General features: G+C 41.2%; 1 protein-coding gene across 1 annotated transcript; it reads left to right on the plus strand.

Annotated features, from left to right (window-relative positions):
* Positions 1–1,133: 1,133 nt before the first annotated feature.
* Positions 1,134–19,672, plus strand: castor2 (cytosolic arginine sensor for mTORC1 subunit 2). Its single transcript, XM_021617653.3, has 9 exons — positions 1,134–1,581; positions 9,773–9,843; positions 11,048–11,241; positions 13,232–13,364; positions 14,901–15,024; positions 15,307–15,417; positions 16,271–16,353; positions 16,605–16,699; positions 16,827–19,672. The coding sequence occupies exons 1-9, from the start codon at positions 1,466–1,468 to the stop codon at positions 16,890–16,892; spliced, it is 993 nt and encodes a 330-aa protein (XP_021473328.1). The 5' UTR covers positions 1,134–1,465; the 3' UTR covers positions 16,893–19,672.
* Positions 19,673–21,970: the final 2,298 nt, after the last annotated feature.

Here is a 21,970-nt window from a genome sequence, read left to right on the forward strand (position 1 = left end):
TGGAACCACTGTCCAGGGGGATTCCTGACATCAATGGTGATTATGATTTAGTTTGTTTCTTTGCATACAGAATACCATGAATAACTCATTTGTACGTTCTGTTGCCTCAATCTTTGGATTTATGTCAGATATAAATCATAGAAAAGCTCATTTGTGGGCACAGTTCCACCACCTTCAAAATCGGTCAGTTCTATCCTTGGGACGTACCTACCCTAAATCCCTAAATCCTAAACATTTTAAATTTCAACTTCAATCGGGTAGGGATGTTCCAAGGATCCCGGATAGCACAGACCCTTCAAAACCCTGTCTGGTAGGTAGTAAGGTCAGAGTTCAAATACTCTTTCAAGATCTTGTTTACCTAATGGCATCATCACCATTGTCATTTACCAATGCATTGACTGACCAGGCCATGAATTCTGAACCTCCATTGAGTGATGCTTTGAGTGGAATCCCATAAATCAGGTTACTTGTTTCTTTGTGTTCAACATTAAACTCTTATCATGCTGCTATCTGCTTGGGGAGCTGATGAACTTTACATCAAAAGAAAGTGAGTATGGTGATTGAGTTAACCGGGTCCCATTGTTAAAATTGCAAATGTCTGACAGTCTCTAACACAAGTGTGCTGTCCCCCCAGTTTCGGCTATCAATCAGGCTACCCTGCAACTCAGAATACTGTAATAAGCCTACTTTAATTGTAAATTGTATTTATGAGGAGGGAAATTAGTCTTCCTTCTTTCATTGCAAACCCCTACAAAATATTAACCTTAAGTAGGCCACCAATAGGACCAAAACTTGTGTGAATAACTGAAAGCAAACAGTTAATGAATTTCAGATGGAGATAGGTAAGTATATAAGACATGTATGGACAGTGGACAGGCCATTTAATGTCCTAGCGATGACAGTTTTTGGACATTACGGGCACAGATGTAGTAGGCCTATCTTGCAACGTTGATTTGTAAGATGTCTGGGGTTTGTCCTCAGACAATTTAATGCATTACAAATCATGCATATACAAAACAGTGAAACAAAATGCTTAATTTGTCATATTTTGCATTGTCCTTGTATTTGCTCCATGATGGCCCTGCCATGACGCCATAGGAAATGTGAAACTACATGTCCCAACATGCCCGTGTGGCAAAGCAGGTCCTCCCCTTCTTTTGAGTGGCAAGTTGTTTGTTTCACTGTTACCAGCTGCTGGACTATTCCAATCCCTGTCGGAGAGAATACACGGGGACCGACAGTCATTCTCTTCCTCCCCGTTTACCTCATTGTGATTATTTTATTACACCCTGCTTCTATTTTACCTCTCTTTCATTCTTTTCCGAAGTGGATAACTTGTCCTTCTCCCTCCCTTGCTTTCTGCTACGTTTCACGGTTTTTATAAGCTATTATAGGTGTATTTATTTGTTTTTTATTAGAAACGATATACATTTGTCTTAGATGTTCCTCAAATGAGAAGACGCAAATGATGGAGTTGCATATTTTAGAACACAGCTTGAAAGTAGCGAGTATAGCAAAAGAGGGCATTCAGATTTGCACTCACGGATTAATCAAACTCGCCTTCTTGCCCTCTAAAACAAGGTAAGTAGCTTTTATTTATAGAACATTTTTATTAAATCCGATACAATAAAGAAAATGAATCATTCTAAATATCTTATTGGGCAGTAACGTTATTGCAAACTAATTGCGCGACTAGATACAATGTTGCCGATCGTTGTGGCAAAACTGTCCAATTGTAATTGTCTTCAGCAGTTATGTTTTAGCTTTCAATGAAAATGCATGCTCTGTTTTTGCATAAGTCAATGAGTGCTGACAGTATTTTTTAAATTCAGTATGTTTTGCATTGTCATTTTTTTCAGCTTTTGTGCTTTTGTAGTCCGGTCAACGTGAAGGGGTGTGTAGGCTACGTGCTTATGCTGCGTTTATGTCCTGTCGGAAACTCGGAAATCTACTTGCTTACTTGTAGAAAGACGATACCAGAGATACTGGATATAATGAGGCTTGTGACTCCGCCCTAACAATCGGATTCGTTTTCCACAGACCGGAACGTCGGCTGTCAAGCTACCGCCTATTCCTCTCTTTGGTTTGGTGGATACATCTTTTATTTTTTTTATTTTATTTTTATAATCGAAGAGGGGTGTTGACATCAACCGCCTGTATTCAATGGAGAGTGAGAAGCTATGCTAGCCTCATGAATATGCATAGACATCTCGAATTTCAACAAGGACTACACCAATATAGTTTTTTCTCAGTTGTCAAGTGCATCTCACTTACTTTATTTAGCCCTTATTTTACCAGGTAAATTGACTGAGAAAACATTCTCATTTACAGCAACGACCTGGGGAATAGTTACAGGGGGGGTGAATTAGCCAATTGGAAGCAGTACACTCGTAAGAACCTAGGCATTACAACATTTATATTAGATCAAATAAGCCCCACGTATCAAAATGGCAATTCATGTTAATTGTGACTAAATTCAACACTTTCTCCACCCCATACAAAAACTCAGTTGCTTAATAATGAATGATCTGCTTAATGTGTACAGATTATGGGGGTGGAGTTAACCCTCCTGCTTCACCTCTTCTGCCTTGTTCATGAGCTAGTCATAATTAATAAACTCACATTTCTGGTAATAGTTATACTGCTGCGTTCAACAGTTAACATGTCGTACATTTCCTAGTTCCGACAAGCACTTGAACGCGGCATTCCTCTCTGATTCCGGAGTTTCCCACTTGGGAAGAAGAATCGACCAATAAAAATATCTACGCAAATTACTTCTGTTAATTTTTACTCGGAGGTCCCGAGTTTCCCACATAACGTTAACGCGGCATTGCAGCTCTGCGGTGTTGTTTTTTCGTTGTGTGTAGGTGTAAAATTAAATGGGGTGAGGTGGTTGCTTTAAATCAAACTTGAACTGGCGGCGTGAGACATTTATGTTGTTCGCGATGATGCCGAATATATCATTTGAAATGTTGCAATCATGTTTTGGTTAGCTAGCCATTCTATCTGTTGCTGGAGATGTGAACGCTGGCCCAGTGGTTGTGTTTCTGACTACAGCCTTTCTCGGTTTTAAATACATTGAATAGGTCATAATTAGGAGACAACAATAACGCTGTATATTTTTTCCTCCTATTCATTTCACCTGGCATGATGAGGATAGGGCAGGTTATCTGTAGATTCTTTTCTGTAAACCTATTGCAAAAGTTTAACTTACATGATGGAATGCCACTGTAAATGTGCTGTGAGCATATTATCAATTGGCTACTCTAACCTAAACTTTGTTCGTGCTATTTTCCTCAAGATCTATTATTATCACTAACATTTTGGCCACATCTGTGAGAAATGGGCCTACAGGCCAATAATATAACAGTTTTGAATTCCAACAAAGATCTTGGGATCCTAGCTTTTACAACTGCACCAGGATACAAGTTGAAGGCATTTATATTTTAGTGACACATTAATGACACATAGGTTAGCGGATGGCCTTTTCAACCCCATGTTTACCAAGCTCTCCTTAAGGCAAATTCTCCTCCACCTTTCAGTGACCTTTTTACGTGTGCTGTGGTGACCCTTGAAAAATACTTGAAAAGGAGGCAGAGGTCCACAGAATGCAGTATAAATGTTGCATCGCACAGCTTGGGGGCGTAAAACATGCATTTAGGTTCACATTTTGCAGTGGTATGGTAGATACAGCTTTGTCTCGATCTCAAATGAATAGAAAAGATGAGTACCGTGTCATTTCCTGGTTTTAGTCAGTGCTTATCTTTTCCATTCATTTGGTGTGGAGGCATATAGCTGGATCTACACAATCGATGTCATGGGACGTGGTTTCAACTTGACTACTTTAGAGGTATTATAACGTCTGACAAACTATGATTTGAAGGTGTAATGGCCCTTAAGGCAGTGTTTAAAAATGCAGATAAAGATACTGATATCCCAGACTCTCTCCACAAAGTAAAACAGCAGTTATAGTATAGAAAATAGAAGACAGACAAACTTCTTAAAGATCTTATTTCCTGATGCACAGACAGAACTGAATTCAAATGGATGCATCTGTCATTAAACAGCCTGTGGTTTCCCCTTATACCTTGGAAGTGTTTCATTGCTTCCATTGTTGGCAGACAGAGCTGGATGCACCAAGCTGGTCTGTTTTCAGAACATTGTTTGGCCTCAAGTGGGATGAGGAAATCTTTGATCGGCTTCATCTGAGATTTGGGCCTTGTTGCAGCTGTCATTTCATAGCATTTCTATCATTTGGGAGTCACTAATAGATTTGCCTATTGAGATTTTATATTTGCTGTCCCTCCCGTCACATACAGTACTGATTGTGTCCAATTTCGAGTTAAGTAATGGAAGGTTGTTAATTGCTCATGGGTTTTCTAACAGCCTGAATCAAACTCATTTAGAAGCTCCCTGTGAAGTGCCTTGCATTCATGTAGAATTTAAGTCATGCTGACTAAATGTGGATCCAAACAAACACAAGGCGCTGGCTTGGAAGCTGCTTGCCACCTAGAATGTTGTTGATGACCTTCTCCCTAAATGTGCTGTCTCACTGTTGACAATCCTGTCTTTTATTTATTCATATATATATATATATATATATATATATATATATATATATATATATTAGTGCCATGAAAAAAGTCTTTAATTTTCTCTACTTTTGCATGTTTTTGATACTGATTGCTGATCAGATCTTGAACCAAAACCTAATATTATATAAAGGGAGCCTGATTAAACAAATAACACAAAATTACATACTTATTTCATTTGTTTAATAAACAAAGTTGCAACACCCAGTGCTCCTGTGTGAAAAAGTAATTGCTCCCTTACACTCAATAACTGGTTGTGCCACCTTTAGCTGCAATGACTCCAACCAAACACTTGTTGTAGTTGTTGATCAGTCTCTCACATCGCTGTGGAGTAATTTTGTCCCACTCTTCCATGCCAGGCATAATGGGACCCATGTCATCCAAATAGTTGATACTTTTGACTCCTCTGTCCATAGAACATTCATCCAAGAGTTTTGATGATCATTCAGGTGCTATTTGGCAAACTTGAGTCAACGTTTTGGATGACATGGGTCCTGTTATGCCTGGCAAAAACCAAACACTGCATTTCACAGTAAAACCTCATACCAATGGTCAAGCGTGGTGATAGTGTGATGGTTTGGGGATGCTTTACAGCTTCAGGACCTGGATGACTTGCCTTAATAGAAAGAACCATGAATGCTACTCTGTATCAGACAATTCTACAAGAGAATGTCAGGCCTTCGTCTGTGAGCTGAAGCGCAGCTGGGTTATGCCTCAAGACAATGATCCAAAACACACAACATGAAAATGTCTAAAAAGCCACACATTTTTAGTTTTGGAATGGCCTAGTTAAAGTCCAGACCTAATCCCAATTGAGCTGTTGTGGCAGGACTTGAAACATGCAGTTCATGCTTTAAAACTCACAAATGTTGCTGAGTTAAAGCAGTTTGGCATGCAAGAGTGGGCCAAAATTCCTCCACAGCGATGTGAGAGACTGATCAACAACTACAGGAAGCATTTTGTAGCAGTCATTGCAGCTCAAGGTGGCACAACCAGTTAGTGTGTGTATCATGCTGTCGAGACCGGGCATGCTCGTGCGCCTTCTCGCACATGTTGATTTTGTACATCCACACCAGATGCAATCTAGATACGCAGGTTGAAATATCAAAACGAACTCTGAACCAACTATGTTAATTTGGGGACAGGTCAAAACACATGAAACATTCATGAACATTTAGCTAGCTTGCTGTTGCTAGCTAATTTGCCCAGGGATATAAACACTGGGTTGTTATTTTACCTGAAATGCACAAGATCCTTTTTTTCTGGATCTTTGTAGAATTTTGACCCATTTTGAGTCACACAAAATCGTGTGTTCTCTACTCCAACAAGGGGAAACTAATCGTTTCTAGTAATCTCTCCTTCAGTAATAGTGGACTTTATATGTCAGTTGGCAACCAACTTTAAGGTGCATTACCACCACTTACTGGAGTCTGGACATCGGTTCATTTTTCAATCACCCACGTGGGTATATGCTCCCAAAAACCAATGAGGAGATGGGAGAGGCGGGACTTGCAGAGCATCACGCATCAAAAATAGAGCCAAGTTCTATTTTAGCACCTGGCTACGCAGACTTGTGAGCAGATTGGATTAAATGATTGAACAACATGTATGTGTACATTTATTTTGCAATGCTCGCGTACACAACGCGAGCGATGTGGTCAGCATGTAAGGGGGCAATTACTTTTTCACACAGGGGAATTGGGTGTTAGAGAATCAGGGGCCTCCCGGGTGGCGCAGTGGTTAAGGGCACAGCGCCAGCTGTGCCATCAGAGACTCTGGGTTCGCGCCCAGGCTCTGTCATAACTGGCCGTGTCCGGGAGGTCCGTGGGGCGACGCACAATTGGCCTAGCGTCGTCCGGGTTAGGGAGGGCTTGGCCGGTAGGGATATCCTTGTCTCATCGCGCACCAGCGACTCCTGTGTCGGGTGCGCGCTAACCAAGGTTGCCAGGTGCACAGTGTTTCCTCTGACACATTGGTGCGGCTGGTTTCCGGGTTGGATGCGCTGTGTTAAGAAGCAGTGCGGCTTGGTTGGGTTGTGTATCGGAGGACGCATGACTTTCAACCTCAGAGTCCGTACGGGAGTTGTAGCATGAGACAAGATAGTAGCTACTAAAAACAATTGGATACCACGAAATTTGGGAGAAAAAGGGGTAAAAATTAAATTAAAAAAAAAAAAAAAAAAAATAGAGAATGGGGCATACTTTTTCACCACACAAGAGAGATTAGATGATATTTAGCAAAAATAATTTGATATGAAAATCCAGTAACTGAATCTCAGAAGGTCTATGGCAAAACATATCCTGATGTCTCCAAAAGAGACATGGTAACATATTCATTCCAGCCTTGGGTAAGTTACGGAATTGAGACTTTGATTTTTCACTTTAAAATATGCTAAACAAAAACCATTGATTTCAAAGTTTAATAAACCAACAACTCTATGCATAATGAATACATTGAACAAAATAATAAAAACATAATAAAAATAACTGACTGGATAGGCCAAAGTTTGGTAACAGAATTGCAGTAAAATCTCCCTCGGTTTTATTTTGTTACCAAGCTTTGTATCTGCACAGTTCTTCCAGTATGTGTTTTGGTAAAATGTTCAGTATAAATTGTTAAAATTATTCATTGTGCATATAGTTGTATGATTCGTTAAACTTTTAAATCAATGGTTTTTGTTACACATACATTTTTAAGTGGGAAATCTGAGTCTCAGTGCAATTCCGTTATCGTGGAATTTCCATAAGGTAGGTTGTTTCAGAGGGAGCTTGCACTATGAGAGCATTTGCTTGAAAAAAAACCCATCTTGGTAAAGAAAGACATTTGATTTGAATGGAAACATCCTTTTTGTTATTCATACTTGAACATGAAATTAGCTGGTGGTGAGTTACCCCTATCCAACCAATTTTTCATGAGCAATGCGTGAAACTCGAAGTACAAAAATATTTTCAAGAGGACACAGCCATGTTGAATTATCCCTCATCTAACGTTTCCAGTCAAAAGCAGAGATCAAGTTACAAATGTTTGTTCTGATGGCAGTTTCCAGGTACATGCACCAAGAGCAATGAGGTAGACAAACTTCAAAATGGCACTCTCTAAAGTCTACCGTTAGCTCAGCATCCTGAGCATCTCAAAACCTCAAAACACAAATCCCATAGTGGTAAAGCACCAAGTCAATACTGAAGGTGAATCTAATCTGAAGTCTCCTTTAATGGCAGTGAGGCACCCATTCTCCATGCATATGTATTAGTAATGCTCTCCACCATGCCAACCCAAGGACACTTGAGATGATATGACACAACAACAGGAGAGGTTTGGGAGTGGGACAAGTAGGCCAGTCGAGTATTTAGGAGATGACGCACGCCACCATCATCAAATAAATGACTCATGCCATCAGACTCGCTGCTTTCCACAATCAACAAGTATCATGGTACCCCTTGATTGAGAGGTTTGGGTGGATCGGGCAAACATTGCTCTTCTCTCCCAGAATCGAGCTGGTTCAGGTTTTATGATCGTCATAATAGTCTGCAACAGGTGCTGGCAGTCTCAACTCAAGATCCATGTATTTTATTTGGGCATGTTTGCATAGGGGCATTTATATCAAAGAAACCATAAACTCAAAAAACTGAAGGCCCCTTACACTTCAGTGTGATGCAAAATGCATAGCACATAAAATTAAAAAGGTATTATTCATCCTAATCAGACAGGTTTTTACCCGGATGATACATTGGAGACAATATAAGACAAGTACTGGAAACAATAGAACATTATGACAAATCTGGGAAACAGGGCCTTGTATGTTGACTTTGATGTTAACGCCCACAGACAGACTGACTGAACCAAATCTGAACCTATCATAAACATATGCTTCACAAGTTTGGATAGCACAGTACACTACAATACAGTGAGTAGAGTATTGTACTGTACTTGACCGTACTGAACTATACCTTACTGAACTCTACTGTACTGTAATACCCTACTCTGCTATGCTGTGTTGCACTGTACTTTGCTCTGCTGCACTGTGATGTCCAGACTTGTGAAACATGAAGAGAATGACATTCATATCCATAATTTAGCATTTCTGTGAGGTACAGATCAGGGACCCATGTTGTAATTCCGTTATCGGGTGTAAATCCACCACTTACTGTAGTTCAACAACCAAAATAGATTTTTTTTCAAACTCAAGGTGTCATAGCTGACACTCCATTCTTTCTGCAGATATCTTTGAATCTTAATTCAGAGCAGATATTTAAGTTTTGGGAAAATGTGGTCACATAAAAACGTGAGGGAGATTTTACCATAATTCCATTACCAAAGTTTGCATCTGCACAGTCATTCAGCTAAATTGTTAAAAATAGTCCTTGTGCATAGAGTTGAACAACTTTGAAATCAATGGTTTTTGTTTGGCAGACATTTAAAGAGAACAAACTGAGTCTAACCGTAATTGTGTTACCGTGGAATTGCCGCTAGATGGATGCATGGAGTGAAAATATTAAAAAACATGTCTGGTTTTGCAATTCCTGTGGCAACGAGGTTTGCACAACTGTGTGGAGCTCCTATCACCCATTACTGATGGATGAAATGAAAGAGATAGCTGGGCTGAACAAAACTATGGTGTATTTCTATGTTGTCTCGATGACCTGATGGGCCTCAAATATAGTCCATCATTATGTCATTAAATATGGTGATAAAGAAGATATTCAGACTTGTGATCAAACAGATTGGCTGCGCTGAGTGTATGGATGTGTTGTTGCGTTCCACGAAAGGAACTTCATGGGCTATGTGGGGGGGGGTCAAACAGATTTTTGGAGGCTGATGACATTCGAGGCTTTACGGAAGTTTAGTTTCTAATTGTTAACCTCAAATTTGTTTCCGGTTGTAACTGAATGGTTCATATACACATAGGCATATTATGTAGCATAAAAAAAGTTACTCATGAAACCACACAATACTTAAGGCTAACAATATGCTTTTGCTCATTTGCATTGTCCAATGAGGTACTTTCTGGGTATTTAGGGGACCCCTTCTTGCTTATTGCCTGCAAGCAGCTTTCAATAACTCCTTTCCATTTAAATAACTGAACTGAGATAATTAATATGTTCTGTTGAAACTAACTGGTTATTTACAAGTAGCATAATGAACCATGTTATTCAATATGAAACCTCCTTTATCGTTTCCAGATGCAAGTTTTTCAGTTTGACGGAAACTCCGGAGGATTATACCATTATCGTCGATGAGGAAGGCTTCAAAGGTGGGTTTTGTGGTCGCTACCTCTGGATCTTTACCAGGATGGTAAATCAGGAAAACGTGTAGCCCTATGATTTTCGGGCAGTGCTATCCAGAATCCTTGGGACATCCCTACCCGTTACCCATTGTACGTTTTAACATCCCAGGGATCCCAGACAGTAAGGGCCTATGCTTTCTTTAATTCCTCATATCTTGACTCGATGCCAATGTTTGACTACATATTGCTACATCAGTTCTGCCCGCTGTGCCATTATGGGTTTTTAAAATTTTAATTGAACCTTTATTTAACTTGGCAAGTCAGTTAACAATAAATTCTTATATACAATGACTGCCTGGGAACAGTGTTCAAGGGCAGAACGACAGATTTTTACCTTCTCAGCTCGGGGATTCGATCTAGCATTCTTTCGGGTTACTGGCCCAACGCTCTAACTGCTAGGCTACCTGCTGCCCCGGTTAACAGAGGCCAAGCTGTCACTGGCTTGGTTTTGTGGTTGAGTGATGAATCCATGTCATTATAGACTGGTTTCCAGGGTGACCCTCGTTGGTCACCATGGATACTAGACGCTCTGTGTTGTGAAACAGGTGCAGGTATTCTACTGTAGGTAGATTGGCTGGAAGTTTATATTGTGCTCATCTGTTGTATGTATGTACTTTCCTTTGCTGCGTTGAGGCTTCAAGTACTTGTTGTTTGGTTTTGTTTTCGTGCCAGTGCATGAAAATGGCCGCACACACATTCAGCTCTATATTGAGACTGTTAAAACAAGTCTGAGATTGTTGGCATGGCTTTCGCTATTAGTCTATGCTCAGTGGTAAATGTTTTACCCTGAGTGATTTATAAGCTATACTAACCACAATGAAGACCCTCTTGAAGGCGACTTGTTTAACGAAGTTATTATTATTTTTTATGATGAAATAAGCATGGTCAGTCTAGTGATATTTCATTGTTCTCAGCAGTGGAGTCAGACCTTTTTCCAAGTCAGACCCCTCTCATATTAATGGCACCCATGCTTGACAATGCCTCATCCAGCTCATCAGCGGAGGAGAATGTCAAACAATCATCCGTAAAATAAGAGACATTGAGAGTCCGGTGATGCCGTTAGCGTCTCATTTATCGCTAAGGGGACCGCTGACAGACAGACACATCCATCTGCGACCACACTAATGCCACACTAACTAGGCCCTCTAATAATTTTCTTGTTCCCTTTCAGAACTGCCCGAGTCGGAGCACCTTAGTGTCGCCGAGGCCACGTGGTTGGCTCTCAACGTGGTGTCGGGGGGCGGGAGCGCCACCAACTCTCAACCAATCGGAGTCACCAAAATAGCCAAGTCTGTCATTGCCCCCCTGGCAGACCACAACATTTCTGTGTTTATGTTGTCTACCTATCAGACTGACTTTATCTTGGTGAGTGCTGTTCCACTACAGACCTCTCTTAAGTGTAATTTATAACCTATCATATCTGGTCAAAATGGTGATCCATTGTAGATGTAGGCAGCCCCTCAATTACAAACTTGACGCAAGTACCCAGGATTGCCGTTTGCGTTCTTGCATTGCGTACATACTGTATAAATTAGGCCTCTGAAGTGTTGTTGCATGCCTTCCTCAACTTCCCAAGGAACACATGCAAGATATCAGCCAGCCAATTGGCCATTGTTATGAGCACCTTGTAGCGGCGCCCTTCTCCCTTCACGTGTTATTGATACTCACATTTAGTTTGAGGACCTATTTGTCAGCTTAGCTGCTTATTCCTGTAGGTATTACTGAACATGGTCATTAGCCTTACCTATTATGTTACCAGTGGTATGAAGGTAGCCTACTCTTAAATATACCTGTAGATAATCGAAAATAGCTTACGGAACAGGACATTTTAATCAAGTATGCCCTCACTTGTACTCACTTGTGGCCTGTGAGTGTTTTTCCATTTTGCTCAACATGAAAAGACACAGCAGCGGATCTACAGTACCACCCTGGGCAGCACTTTTGCTTTGAGAAGGATCTTTTCATTTTGTCGAAGTTGCTTAATCACACCAGTCCTTTCTCATGCCAGACCTTTTTGGCTATAGGGAGTATTTGTATTACCCTGTTACTAAAAGGGGGTGGGACACACACACACACACACACACACACAAGGTCTGCTGAATAACTGGTGCCTGTGTATGGAAATAATTGTTAACAAAAATGGAGATGTTGATAATCTGGCAGTAGTTATGTAAAGAGGATCAGCCTCAGCTCAGTTTCTTGCTGGAATTCCCGGTAACATTCATGGCCACTGTTCTCCCTCCACGCCAGCTGCTCCCAACCACGGCCTAATCACTGTCTGTAAAGAAATGGAGGAAACAACTTGCTTCTCTCTCATGTCTCTCTCTTTCTCTCTGCCTAATGTCTGTCCATTTGTCTGTCTCAATCATGTCCCTCTCTCGCTTTGCCTCAATCTCTCTGTCTGTTTGTCTTGTCACTCTTTCTCTCCGTTTCTATCCTGCATGCTTTCGTTCAGATTACTTTTTTATTTTTTATTCTGGTGTTGTATTATGATTATTTGCGTTACATAAACAGTGGGACCCGACCCAAATGAAGAAAGCAGTCATTTAGAGGTAGGGAGCCTTAAGTAACCTGACTTTGTCTGACTCAACCAGCCTAGAGGAGTTAGAGGCCAGCTTCTCACAGGAGGCTTCACATTTTGTTTACATCCTCAATGCAACTCAAATAAGGGTTTAGTCAGGGGGAGAGGAGATGGTTGAGTTTCTGTCAGGATCCGGCAGAACAGTCCCCGTGGGGATGGAATCAGTCCATCGTGTCCAAATGTACAGTTCTTCAGGGAAGGAGGCACAGAGTTCAGTCGGGGAGAGCACAATTTTGGGGGAATGGACACACAGTAGCTTTGCATTAGGCCCATATAATGGAGACCTCTTTGGGGCATTTCATTTCACGTTGAAATTGTATTTTAAAGCAGAAGACAGTCTCCAGCTTTTTAGCATTGCATTCCTTTGGGAGGTTGGTTTCCCAAGCCTTTTGCTAGTCAGACATACCTGCTTGGATTGCTTGATTAACATTTGCTGTACCCACAGGCCTCTCTCTTTAGTTACCCTTGAAGTGTTCCGATAAGCAAAATGCAGAAGCTCTGAGTTCTTTTGAAATTTCACTGAATAGTTTTCTATTGTGATTGTAGTTTATTTCCCCTGATAAGTGCAGTTTCAAATTGTGTTTGAAGTGCAAATATGAGTTACTTTCTGACGTATTAGAATCAGCCAGTTGGAAAGACCATCCTCACCTGCTGTTCAAATGCTATTTCACGTTTCTATAACACTTTTTGGTTTTCCCTGTTGTAACAAGTTTGTGTTTTGCTTTGGTTGTGGCTGAGTTGTTTATGGCGTAGTGGTTGTGTTGTGTTCATCAGGTTCGAGAGCGGGACCTGCCCATGGTCATGCACACCCTGTCTTCTGAGTTCACCCTGCTGAGGGTGATCAATGGAGAGACCGTGGCCGCCAACAGCCTGGGAGTCACCAACGGCTTTGTCAAGCCTAAACTCGGTAGGCCATGAGTGTCAAACTCATTCCATGGAGGACCTAATGTCTGCAGGTTTCTGGTTTTTCCATTCAATTAAGGCCTAGACAACCAGGTGAGGGGAGTTCCTTACTAATCAGTGACCTTAATTAATCAATCAAGTACAAGGGAGGAGCAAAAACCTGTAGACACTCGACCCTCCGTGGAATGAGTTTGACACTTGTGGTAGGCACACAATACTTTTATTCCCCTTTTCACACTATCATGTGGACACAAACTTTACTGTGCTGGCTCGGTTATTTACTTTTCACATTTCCTTTCCTGTACAGTTCGAGCCCATATGGGACATGTGTAACCAGGCCAGCACATCTCGACTCAGTAGTCTGAAAATGCTATTGGATTTAGATACAGTAACGCACACTCTCAGTTTCAGGTTATGCATTGGGGTTTCTGTGATACAAATGGAAATGTATTTCATCCCCTGAATGAGAATATTGCAGAGACTCCCTGATATGAATGAGAATATTGCAGAGACTCCCTGATATGAATGAGAATATTGCAGAGACTCCCTGATATGAATGAGAATATTGCAGAGACTCCCTGATATGAATGAGAATATGCAGAGACTCCCTGATATGAATGAGAATATGCAGAGACTCCCTGATATGAATGAGAATATGCAGAGACTCCCTGATATGAATGAGAATATTGCAGAGACTCCCTGATATGAATGAGAATATGCAGAGACTCCCTGATATGAATGAGAATATGCAGAGACTCCCTGATATGAATGAGAATATGCAGAGACTCCCTGATATGAATGAGAATATTGCAGAGAATCCCTAATATGAATGAGAATATTGCAGAGACTCCCTAATATGAATGAGAATATTGCAGAGACTCCCTAATATGAATGAGAATATTGCAGAGACTCCCTAATATGAATGAGAATATTGCAGAGACTCCCTAATATGAATGAGAATATTGCAGAGACTCCCTAATATGAATGAGAATATTGCAGAGACTCCCTAATATGAATGAGAATATTGCAGAGACTCCCTGATATGAATTGGCTGTTTTGTTGCAGCCTGTCAAACCTTGAATTGAACAATCCATCTTTGGTAAGAGAATGTCAATCCAGCACTCGCTGTCAAGGTTCTTCCCCAGAACAGAACCTGAGAACACAGTCTGATATGGAAGGCAGAACAGCAAGGGCCAGCCCCAGGCATAAGCGACATAAGCGGTCGCTTAGGGCCCTCGGCCACTAAGCCCATGGGCTCATTTTACATTTGTCATTTAGCAGACACTCTTGTCCAGAGCGACTTACAGTAGTCAGTGCGTACATTTTCGTTCTGGTCCCCCATGGGAATCTCACGACCCTGGTGTTGCAAGCGCCATGCTCTACCAACTGAGCCACACGGGACCACATTTTGTTGTCGGGATTTGTAAATCTCTTTAGGTGACATATTTGATGGGTAGTATGAATCAAAATAAAATGTATTAGCATATGTGTTCACAACTGCCAGTATCATATTAATAAAAACATGTTTTCGCTCTCTCAGTGCCCCGTCCCATCATCCACCCTCTTTCCAGCCCCAGTAACATGTTCTGTGTGACCAGCCTGGACCCGGACACACTGCCCTCGGTGGCCACCCTGCTCATGGACGTCATGTTCTACTCAGGCGGGTAAGAACCCACTCCTCAACACTCCTCCTGTCATACACACACACTGCCACAAGAACACTTAGCTGTTCCGTTCAGACAATTTGTTTTAGGAAGTCTAGAACCTGGAAGAGGGTTAGACTTAAGCAAGGGCTGTCATAGGATGGTTATGCTGCTGTTATGATTAGACTTTAAAGGTATAGAAAGGTTTGACTAGCAGGTCACTCGGTGACCAGGTTGGAATGGACAGGACCAAATGTAGTTGAAAGATTGGACACACTTGAATGTCACTACTTTCTATTCCAGCATGAAGGAGCCCGGGGCGTCTAGCGAGGACTCTGGTCACATCCGCTTCTTCTCCTTCTCTCTGATTGAGGGCTACATCTCTCTGGTCATGGATGAGCAGACCACACCACGGTGGGTGCTCTCCTGTGGTCCCGCCATTTAGAGAAAAAAAACACATGGTTATGGTGTCTATCACCATCAGAAAGGCACAACTGCTGTCAATTTGCATTTCGAACTTGTTTGCTGGGTTTGCTGCTGGGTTGTTAGGAAACAAACACAGAAGATCATAGAAAGTTTATTTGTAAAGAAGTTAATGTAGAGTTGACAGCTGTTACAGGTGTCACTTGTGTGGTAACCTGAACAGCTGCATTACTAATCACGTGGATTGAACTAAAGGATTACAGTACCACTACATTAGTAGCTATTTTATCATGGGCTTGTCCTACATTGGTGAGGTATCCCTTATATGGGTCAGTTTTGTCTCCAAGCTAAGAAGGGGGACAATATGTGAACCAAGATTTTAGTACTTCCGAAGTAATGTATTTTTCAACATAGCATGTAGGACAGGGATGATCAACTAGATAAATAATTTGTAGACTGCAAATTGACCGCAAGAAGCCCAAACAGATAATATTTGAATGAAACTTAATTTCAAACCTTGCTTATATTTATCTACGATCTCATCTATCTCTCTATTATGCGTGGGAATACTTCAACAGATATTTCCTAAATTAAAAACACTTGTAGCTAATTTCCTGGTGTTTTTAGTATTTTATGTCAAACAAAAATTCCATCCACCAGTTGGGGAACCCTGATGTAGGGCAAACGCTGACCTACAATCTGAATTTAACACAAAAGGCAAAAATATGTATTCACTGTTTTCTGAAATCTTTGAATACATGTGATGTGAGAGGTACATTAAATAATATCTTTAAATGTTACTTGAATGAATGTGTGCATTCATATTCTAATTTATTCAAACCAGGTTTCCAAACAATGTCCTCTTCACTAGTGCTTCAGGGGAGCTTTGGAAAATGGTTCGCATTGGAGGACAGCCTTTAGGATTTGGTAAGTAAGACAGTTGTGGTTCTCCTGTTTGGTTTCCACAGATCTCCCACATGTTAGTCAGATATCTGCAGAGTGCACATCACCAAGAGACACTGTTTGATGCGAGTGTAATTTGGCTAAGATTAGTAAAAACAAACTGTGATGCCAATACGAATATTACTGAATACATTAAACGCCCAGATACGTCCTGTGTTTAAAATAATTCTGATATTCATGGATATCTGTTCTTTATTCTCATTGCCTTGTGTCAGACGAGTGTGGTATTGTGGCTCAAATATCGGAACCCCTGGCTACTGCTGACATTCCAGCTTATTACATCAGTACCTTCAAGTTCGACCATGCGCTGGTGAGTGATGGTTTACAACTCTACACCCTCTCTGTATCGCTCTCTCTGTTTGTATGGTAAATTGTGGGGGTCAGTTTTAACTGGAGCTTTTGGAATAAAGACAACCCTGCCCCCCTATCTCTCATAGGTCCCAGAAGAAAACATCCAGAGTGTGATTGGAGCTTTGAGGACCAATGAGAGCGCAGGACAGTGAATGGGAGATGGGAAGAGACAGTGGAACTAGCGAGCCCTGTGCCCTCACACCCACACGTTGATTTATCATGTCAAACTCATTTTTTTTATGTGCCAAGAGCGTATCAGTGGACTGCTGTGGGGGGTGATTCTGGGAACAGGGTAATGTAACGCTTGGGTGGTGTAGATGGGGTACAGAGGAGGGATGGTGTGTGTGTGTAGGGATGCTTTTGTTCAGCGATCAGCAACGTGTCCCTCCTACGTGCCAACTACGCAACCCTACCGACCACATCACCCCCTTGACCATCCACTCTTACCCCAAACAACATCCACTTCTTTGGGGACCCAAAGCTAGGATGACTGCAGTGGGTTTTTTACATTTTCTCTCGCTCTCCTTTTTCTTTCTCCTCCCCCTCACACCATTTCACCATGTCAACGCGGCCTACTAAGTTTGGGCCTATCTCTCTTCGACACCAGCCCGGAATGCTGCGACACGGCCGTCACCTCCTTTTACTTTGGCGGCCAATGACAGCCTATACTGGTGCTTTAGTATACCACACTTTCCTTCCTAACTTTGCATTGTTTCTTCCCATAACAACCATTCTGTATTAGTTACCAGTCCTCCCCATAACAACCATACTGTATTAGTTACCAGTCCTCCCCATAACAACCATACTGTATTAGTTATCAGTTCTCCCCATAACAACCATACTGTATTAGTCACCAGTTCTCTCCATAACAACCATACTGTATTAGTTACCAGTCCTCCCCTTATGGAAAGAGAATGTTCTCTACAAACAATTATCAAGATTTCCATTATTCTTATTATTTATTTTTCTCAGTGCCAAGTCGTTTTAAAGACCAATGCCTTGTCTAACGCTCAGTGTGTTTGCACTTGAAGGTGACATTTCTGAGTTGTCGTTGGTAATGACACGACATAGTGTGGTTTTGTTTTTACAAGTTATTGAATAAGCTTTTAATGTCAAGTCCTGATGAAATTCTCATTATGGAAACTCTTCTTAAAGTAATCCATTTCGGGGCTAGAGTTCTCATTGAAATGCCATTTAGCTGAAGGCTAGCGAATAGATTGCAGGGACTGAGGCAAGATGTATGTCAATGGTCCTAAACTCTGGTGACCTGGAAAGCAGATCAGATTTGTCAGATGGGAAAATGAAAGATTCTGGTGTTGAGTGTTTAAATTACATTTACTGACAAATCACAGAGCCACTGTTATGTAGGACATATCATATAAACAACATTCTAGTTGGCTATATATAAGCCAGTTTTCATGTAGTATTGGTAGTTTTGGGAGAAGTAGGTTATCGTTTTGCATCAAGTGCCACACCATGCCTGACACTAAACCAGCCCTTTACCACAAACTAGTAGAATAAGGAAAAGTGGTGGGGAAATGTTGGTTGGGTTGTGGATCATTGAACCAGCCCTGCAACCCTGGTCAGTTTAGGCCTTCAGCTCACCCCCCCCCCCCCCCCCCCACCCCCCCACCCCCCTACCTCGTCCCCCCTACCTCGCCCCTTGCCCCCCCCCCCATCCCAGTCTGCACTTTAATACAGGTCCATCCTGCTGTACTGATGTGAAAACGGGGAAGACTATTTTACCCTTGAAGGATTCTCTTGAGAAGGTGAGACTATATTGGTCTTAATGCATTGGTGTTTGTTTTTTTGTCCGCACCAAGAAAAAGCTTGCTTCGTCAGTTAGCTTTGATTAGCAGAAACCATGTAGCTATTAATCAGTGTTAAAAACATAAGGGTGATATAAAAAATAAATAAAAAATGCTTTTGTTTTCATGTTCTAGTCTGTTTGGTTTCTCAAGGCCTTCCTGTCATCTGTACTGTTTTTTTTGTTTTGTTTTTTGTCTTCATTTCCAACATTGGTCCCCCAGACCCATTGCATATTCAAATTTCATCATCCCACCATTATCCTAATTTAGACTTCATATAATGGATTCTGAAAGGAACTTGCAGCTTTCAGCAATAATGTGATTTTTATATTCAAATCATTGGTTGATTTACATGGATTCAGTATGTGATGGGCTGGAATGTAAACTCCTATGCATGGGGTCTTGGGGGACTGCTGTTGGAGCCCTTGTATTGCTAGATGCTGTACCAAACTCTCTATTATTGGCTTTTTAGTCCAGCATTTAAAAAAAATATTTGGCAGGGCTAGGTTTCCCACGTCAATGCCACCCTGCTTATAGAGAATCAAAAGTGATAGATTGAAGTGGTCAAACTGTGGGACATAATCATTCCTATTACTTACCTTGCTTTTCAAGAATCAATCATTTTTAAGAGTGAAATCAGCCAAGGCAGATGTGAGTCTTAAAATAACACTATGTGATGGAGAAAAACGCAACAGTGGATTTTTACTTTGTCGCCCTATAAACAGACAAGACGGGATTCAAACACACCACAATGTGCCGACATCGCACTGCACTTGAAATCGGCGACGGCTTTATCTATCCCTTCCATGCCAACGCATTTGTTAGCTTTAGCTTCTAAGATTTGTCTGCCATTTTAAAATGTTCTCGCTAATCATACTAATTTGCAAAAAAAGTTTGCTAAAGGTGGGAGGAAATATCCGGTAGTCATGATCAACCATACCCCTCACTACACTTGTCTTTTAAAGACAATTTCCCTTAAATCAAGTGCAGTGCGACAACGGCACATTGCGGTTTGTTTGAATCCTGGCCAAACACTTACATTTTACCTCTTTGTTGAAGGCGTTTTGCAGTGCAATAACATTGTGGTCTGACATTGGTATTACAAATAAAGCTTGTATTCTATACTTGATAAGTGCAACTAAACATCCATATCACAGTCACACCTTTTATTGTTGGTCGTTTTAACCTAGGTGTCTGCAATAACTTGTTTGACCAAGGTCTCAATTTAATCCATATTGCGTAAGATCCGCATAATAGCGCAATTTGAAATTTAAAGGAAATGTTCCTGCTTTCAAGGTAAATGTTGGCTAATTCAGAAATGACCTTTTTTTAAATTCAACATCTGCGGTACGGATTGAATCTAGCTCCAATACTTAATCCAAGTATTGACACCTCTAGATTGATCGCTGTCCTCACCATTGCTGCAAATAGGAACAGCTGATAATACATTCTAAAGAAAAGTCACAGAAGAGTGGTCTCTATTATTTAACATGTGCAAACTAGAGAACACACAGGTCCTTCTGACTTGCAGTGGGAGGCTAACTACAACGCCATTACCTTTTTACTGCTTAAACACATAGGTGGAGGGGGTGCATTGTTAGAGGGCGCGTTCAGCAGCAGTGTCCTATTTGGCGTGCTTATTGACCTTTTCTATTTGCCGTAGAGGTCAGGCAAGTAGTGCAGCCATTGATGGAGCAGGCAATCATGCGGATAAGGGCCTGGAAGGTGGCAGATGATAATGGTGACCCAAGGTTCTGTCTTCACAAACAGTGGCGATTTGAGTAACCAGAAATGGAGTTGTTTGTCTCTTTCCCTTTCAAGACAATTTGATACATATGTAATAGATACATGGGCTCTATGTTTTAGTTTGAAACTATTTAGTGCAATTTGGTTTGATTAGAGACTGAATAGAATAGGATGCAATACCATTTGTTGCATAAACATTAATTTTCTATTCTTAAATTAAAATCTGCTGATGTGTTTATATGTACTGTTTAGTCATGTTGGTCTACCAGAATGTATCCTTTGTTTTTGTCCCCCACACTTTGGTTCTGCAATGACAATCACCCACTAATTAACTTGTCATTTTTACAGATTAAGTGTTTGAGCTGAAATGTAATATTTGCTTCCAAATTAGCTATGGCATACAGTACCAGTCAAGTTGACACATCTACTCATTCCAGGTTTTTTTTCTGCATGTAGAATAATACCGAAGACAAACCTATGAAATAACACATGGAATCATTCGCCTTGATGACAGCTTTGCACACTCTTGGCATTCTCTCAACAAGCTTCATTAGGTAGTCACCTGGAATGCATTTCAATTAACAGGTGTGCCTTGATAAAAGTTCATTTGTGGCTCAAACGCATTAAGAAGGAAAGAAATTCCAATCAGTTCTATTGTGACAAGATAGGTGGTATACAGAAGCCCTAGTTGGTGAAATGGCAAGTCCATATTATGGCAAGAACAGCTCAAATAAGCAAAGAGAAACAACAGTCCATCATTACTTTAAGACATGAAGGTCAATCAATCTGGGAAAATGTCAAGAACTTTGAAAGTTTCAAGTGCAGTCACAAAAACCAAACTATGATGAAAACTGATGAAACTGGCTCTCGTGAAGACCGCCACAGGAAAGGAAGACCGAGTTACCTCTGCTGTAGAGTTCATTAGAATAACTGCACCTCAGATTGCAGCCTAAATGAACAGACACACCTCAACATCAACTGTTCAGAAGAGATTGGGTGAATCAGGCATTCATGGTAAAATTGCTGAAATTAAACCACTATTAAAGGACACTAAGAAGAAGAGACTTGCTTGGCCCAAGAAACACAAGCAATGGACATTAGACCAGTGGAAATCTGTCCTTTGGTCTGAGGAGTCCAAATTTGCGATTTTTGGTTCCAACCGTCGTGTCTTTGTGAGACGCAGAGTAGGTGAACGGATAATCGCCGCATGTGTGATTCCCACCCTGAAGCATGGAGGAGGTGTGATGGTGTGGGTGTGCTTTGCTGGTGACACTGATTTATTTAGAATTCAAGGCACACATAACCAGCATGGTCACAACATTCTGCAGCCATCCCATCTGGTTTGCACCTAGTGGGATTATCAGTTGTTTTTCAACAGGACAATGACCAAACACACATATGGGCTGTGTAAGGGCTATTTGACCAAGGAGTGATGCATCAGATGACCTGGCCTCCACAATTACCTGACCTCAACCCAATTTAGATGGTTTGGAATGAGTAGGACTGCAGAGGGAAGGAAAAGCAGCCAACAAGTGCTCAGCATATGTGGGAACTCCTTCAAGACGGTTGGAAAAGCATTCTAGGTGAAGCTGGTGGAGAGAATGCCAAGTATGTGCAAAGCTGTCAAAGGTGAAGGGGGGTTACTTTGAAGAATCTCAAATATAAAATATTTTGAT

The sequence above is a fragment of the Oncorhynchus mykiss genome, chromosome 10 (assembly GCF_057628025.1).
Source record: "Oncorhynchus mykiss isolate SJ-2025 chromosome 10, ASM5762802v1, whole genome shotgun sequence".
Taxonomy (NCBI): domain Eukaryota; kingdom Metazoa; phylum Chordata; class Actinopteri; order Salmoniformes; family Salmonidae; genus Oncorhynchus; species Oncorhynchus mykiss.

Coding starts and splice junctions, on each gene's coding strand:
- castor2 (XM_021617653.3), top strand. CDS start 1,466: ATGATGGAGTTGCATATTTTAGAACACAGCTTGAAAGTAGCGAGTATA. Junction 11,242..13,231: donor ATCAGACTGACTTTATCTTG/GTGAGTGCTGTT, acceptor TGTGTTCATCAG/GTTCGAGAGCGGGACCTGCC. Junction 16,354..16,604: donor AGGACAGCCTTTAGGATTTG/GTAAGTAAGACA, acceptor GCCTTGTGTCAG/ACGAGTGTGGTATTGTGGCT.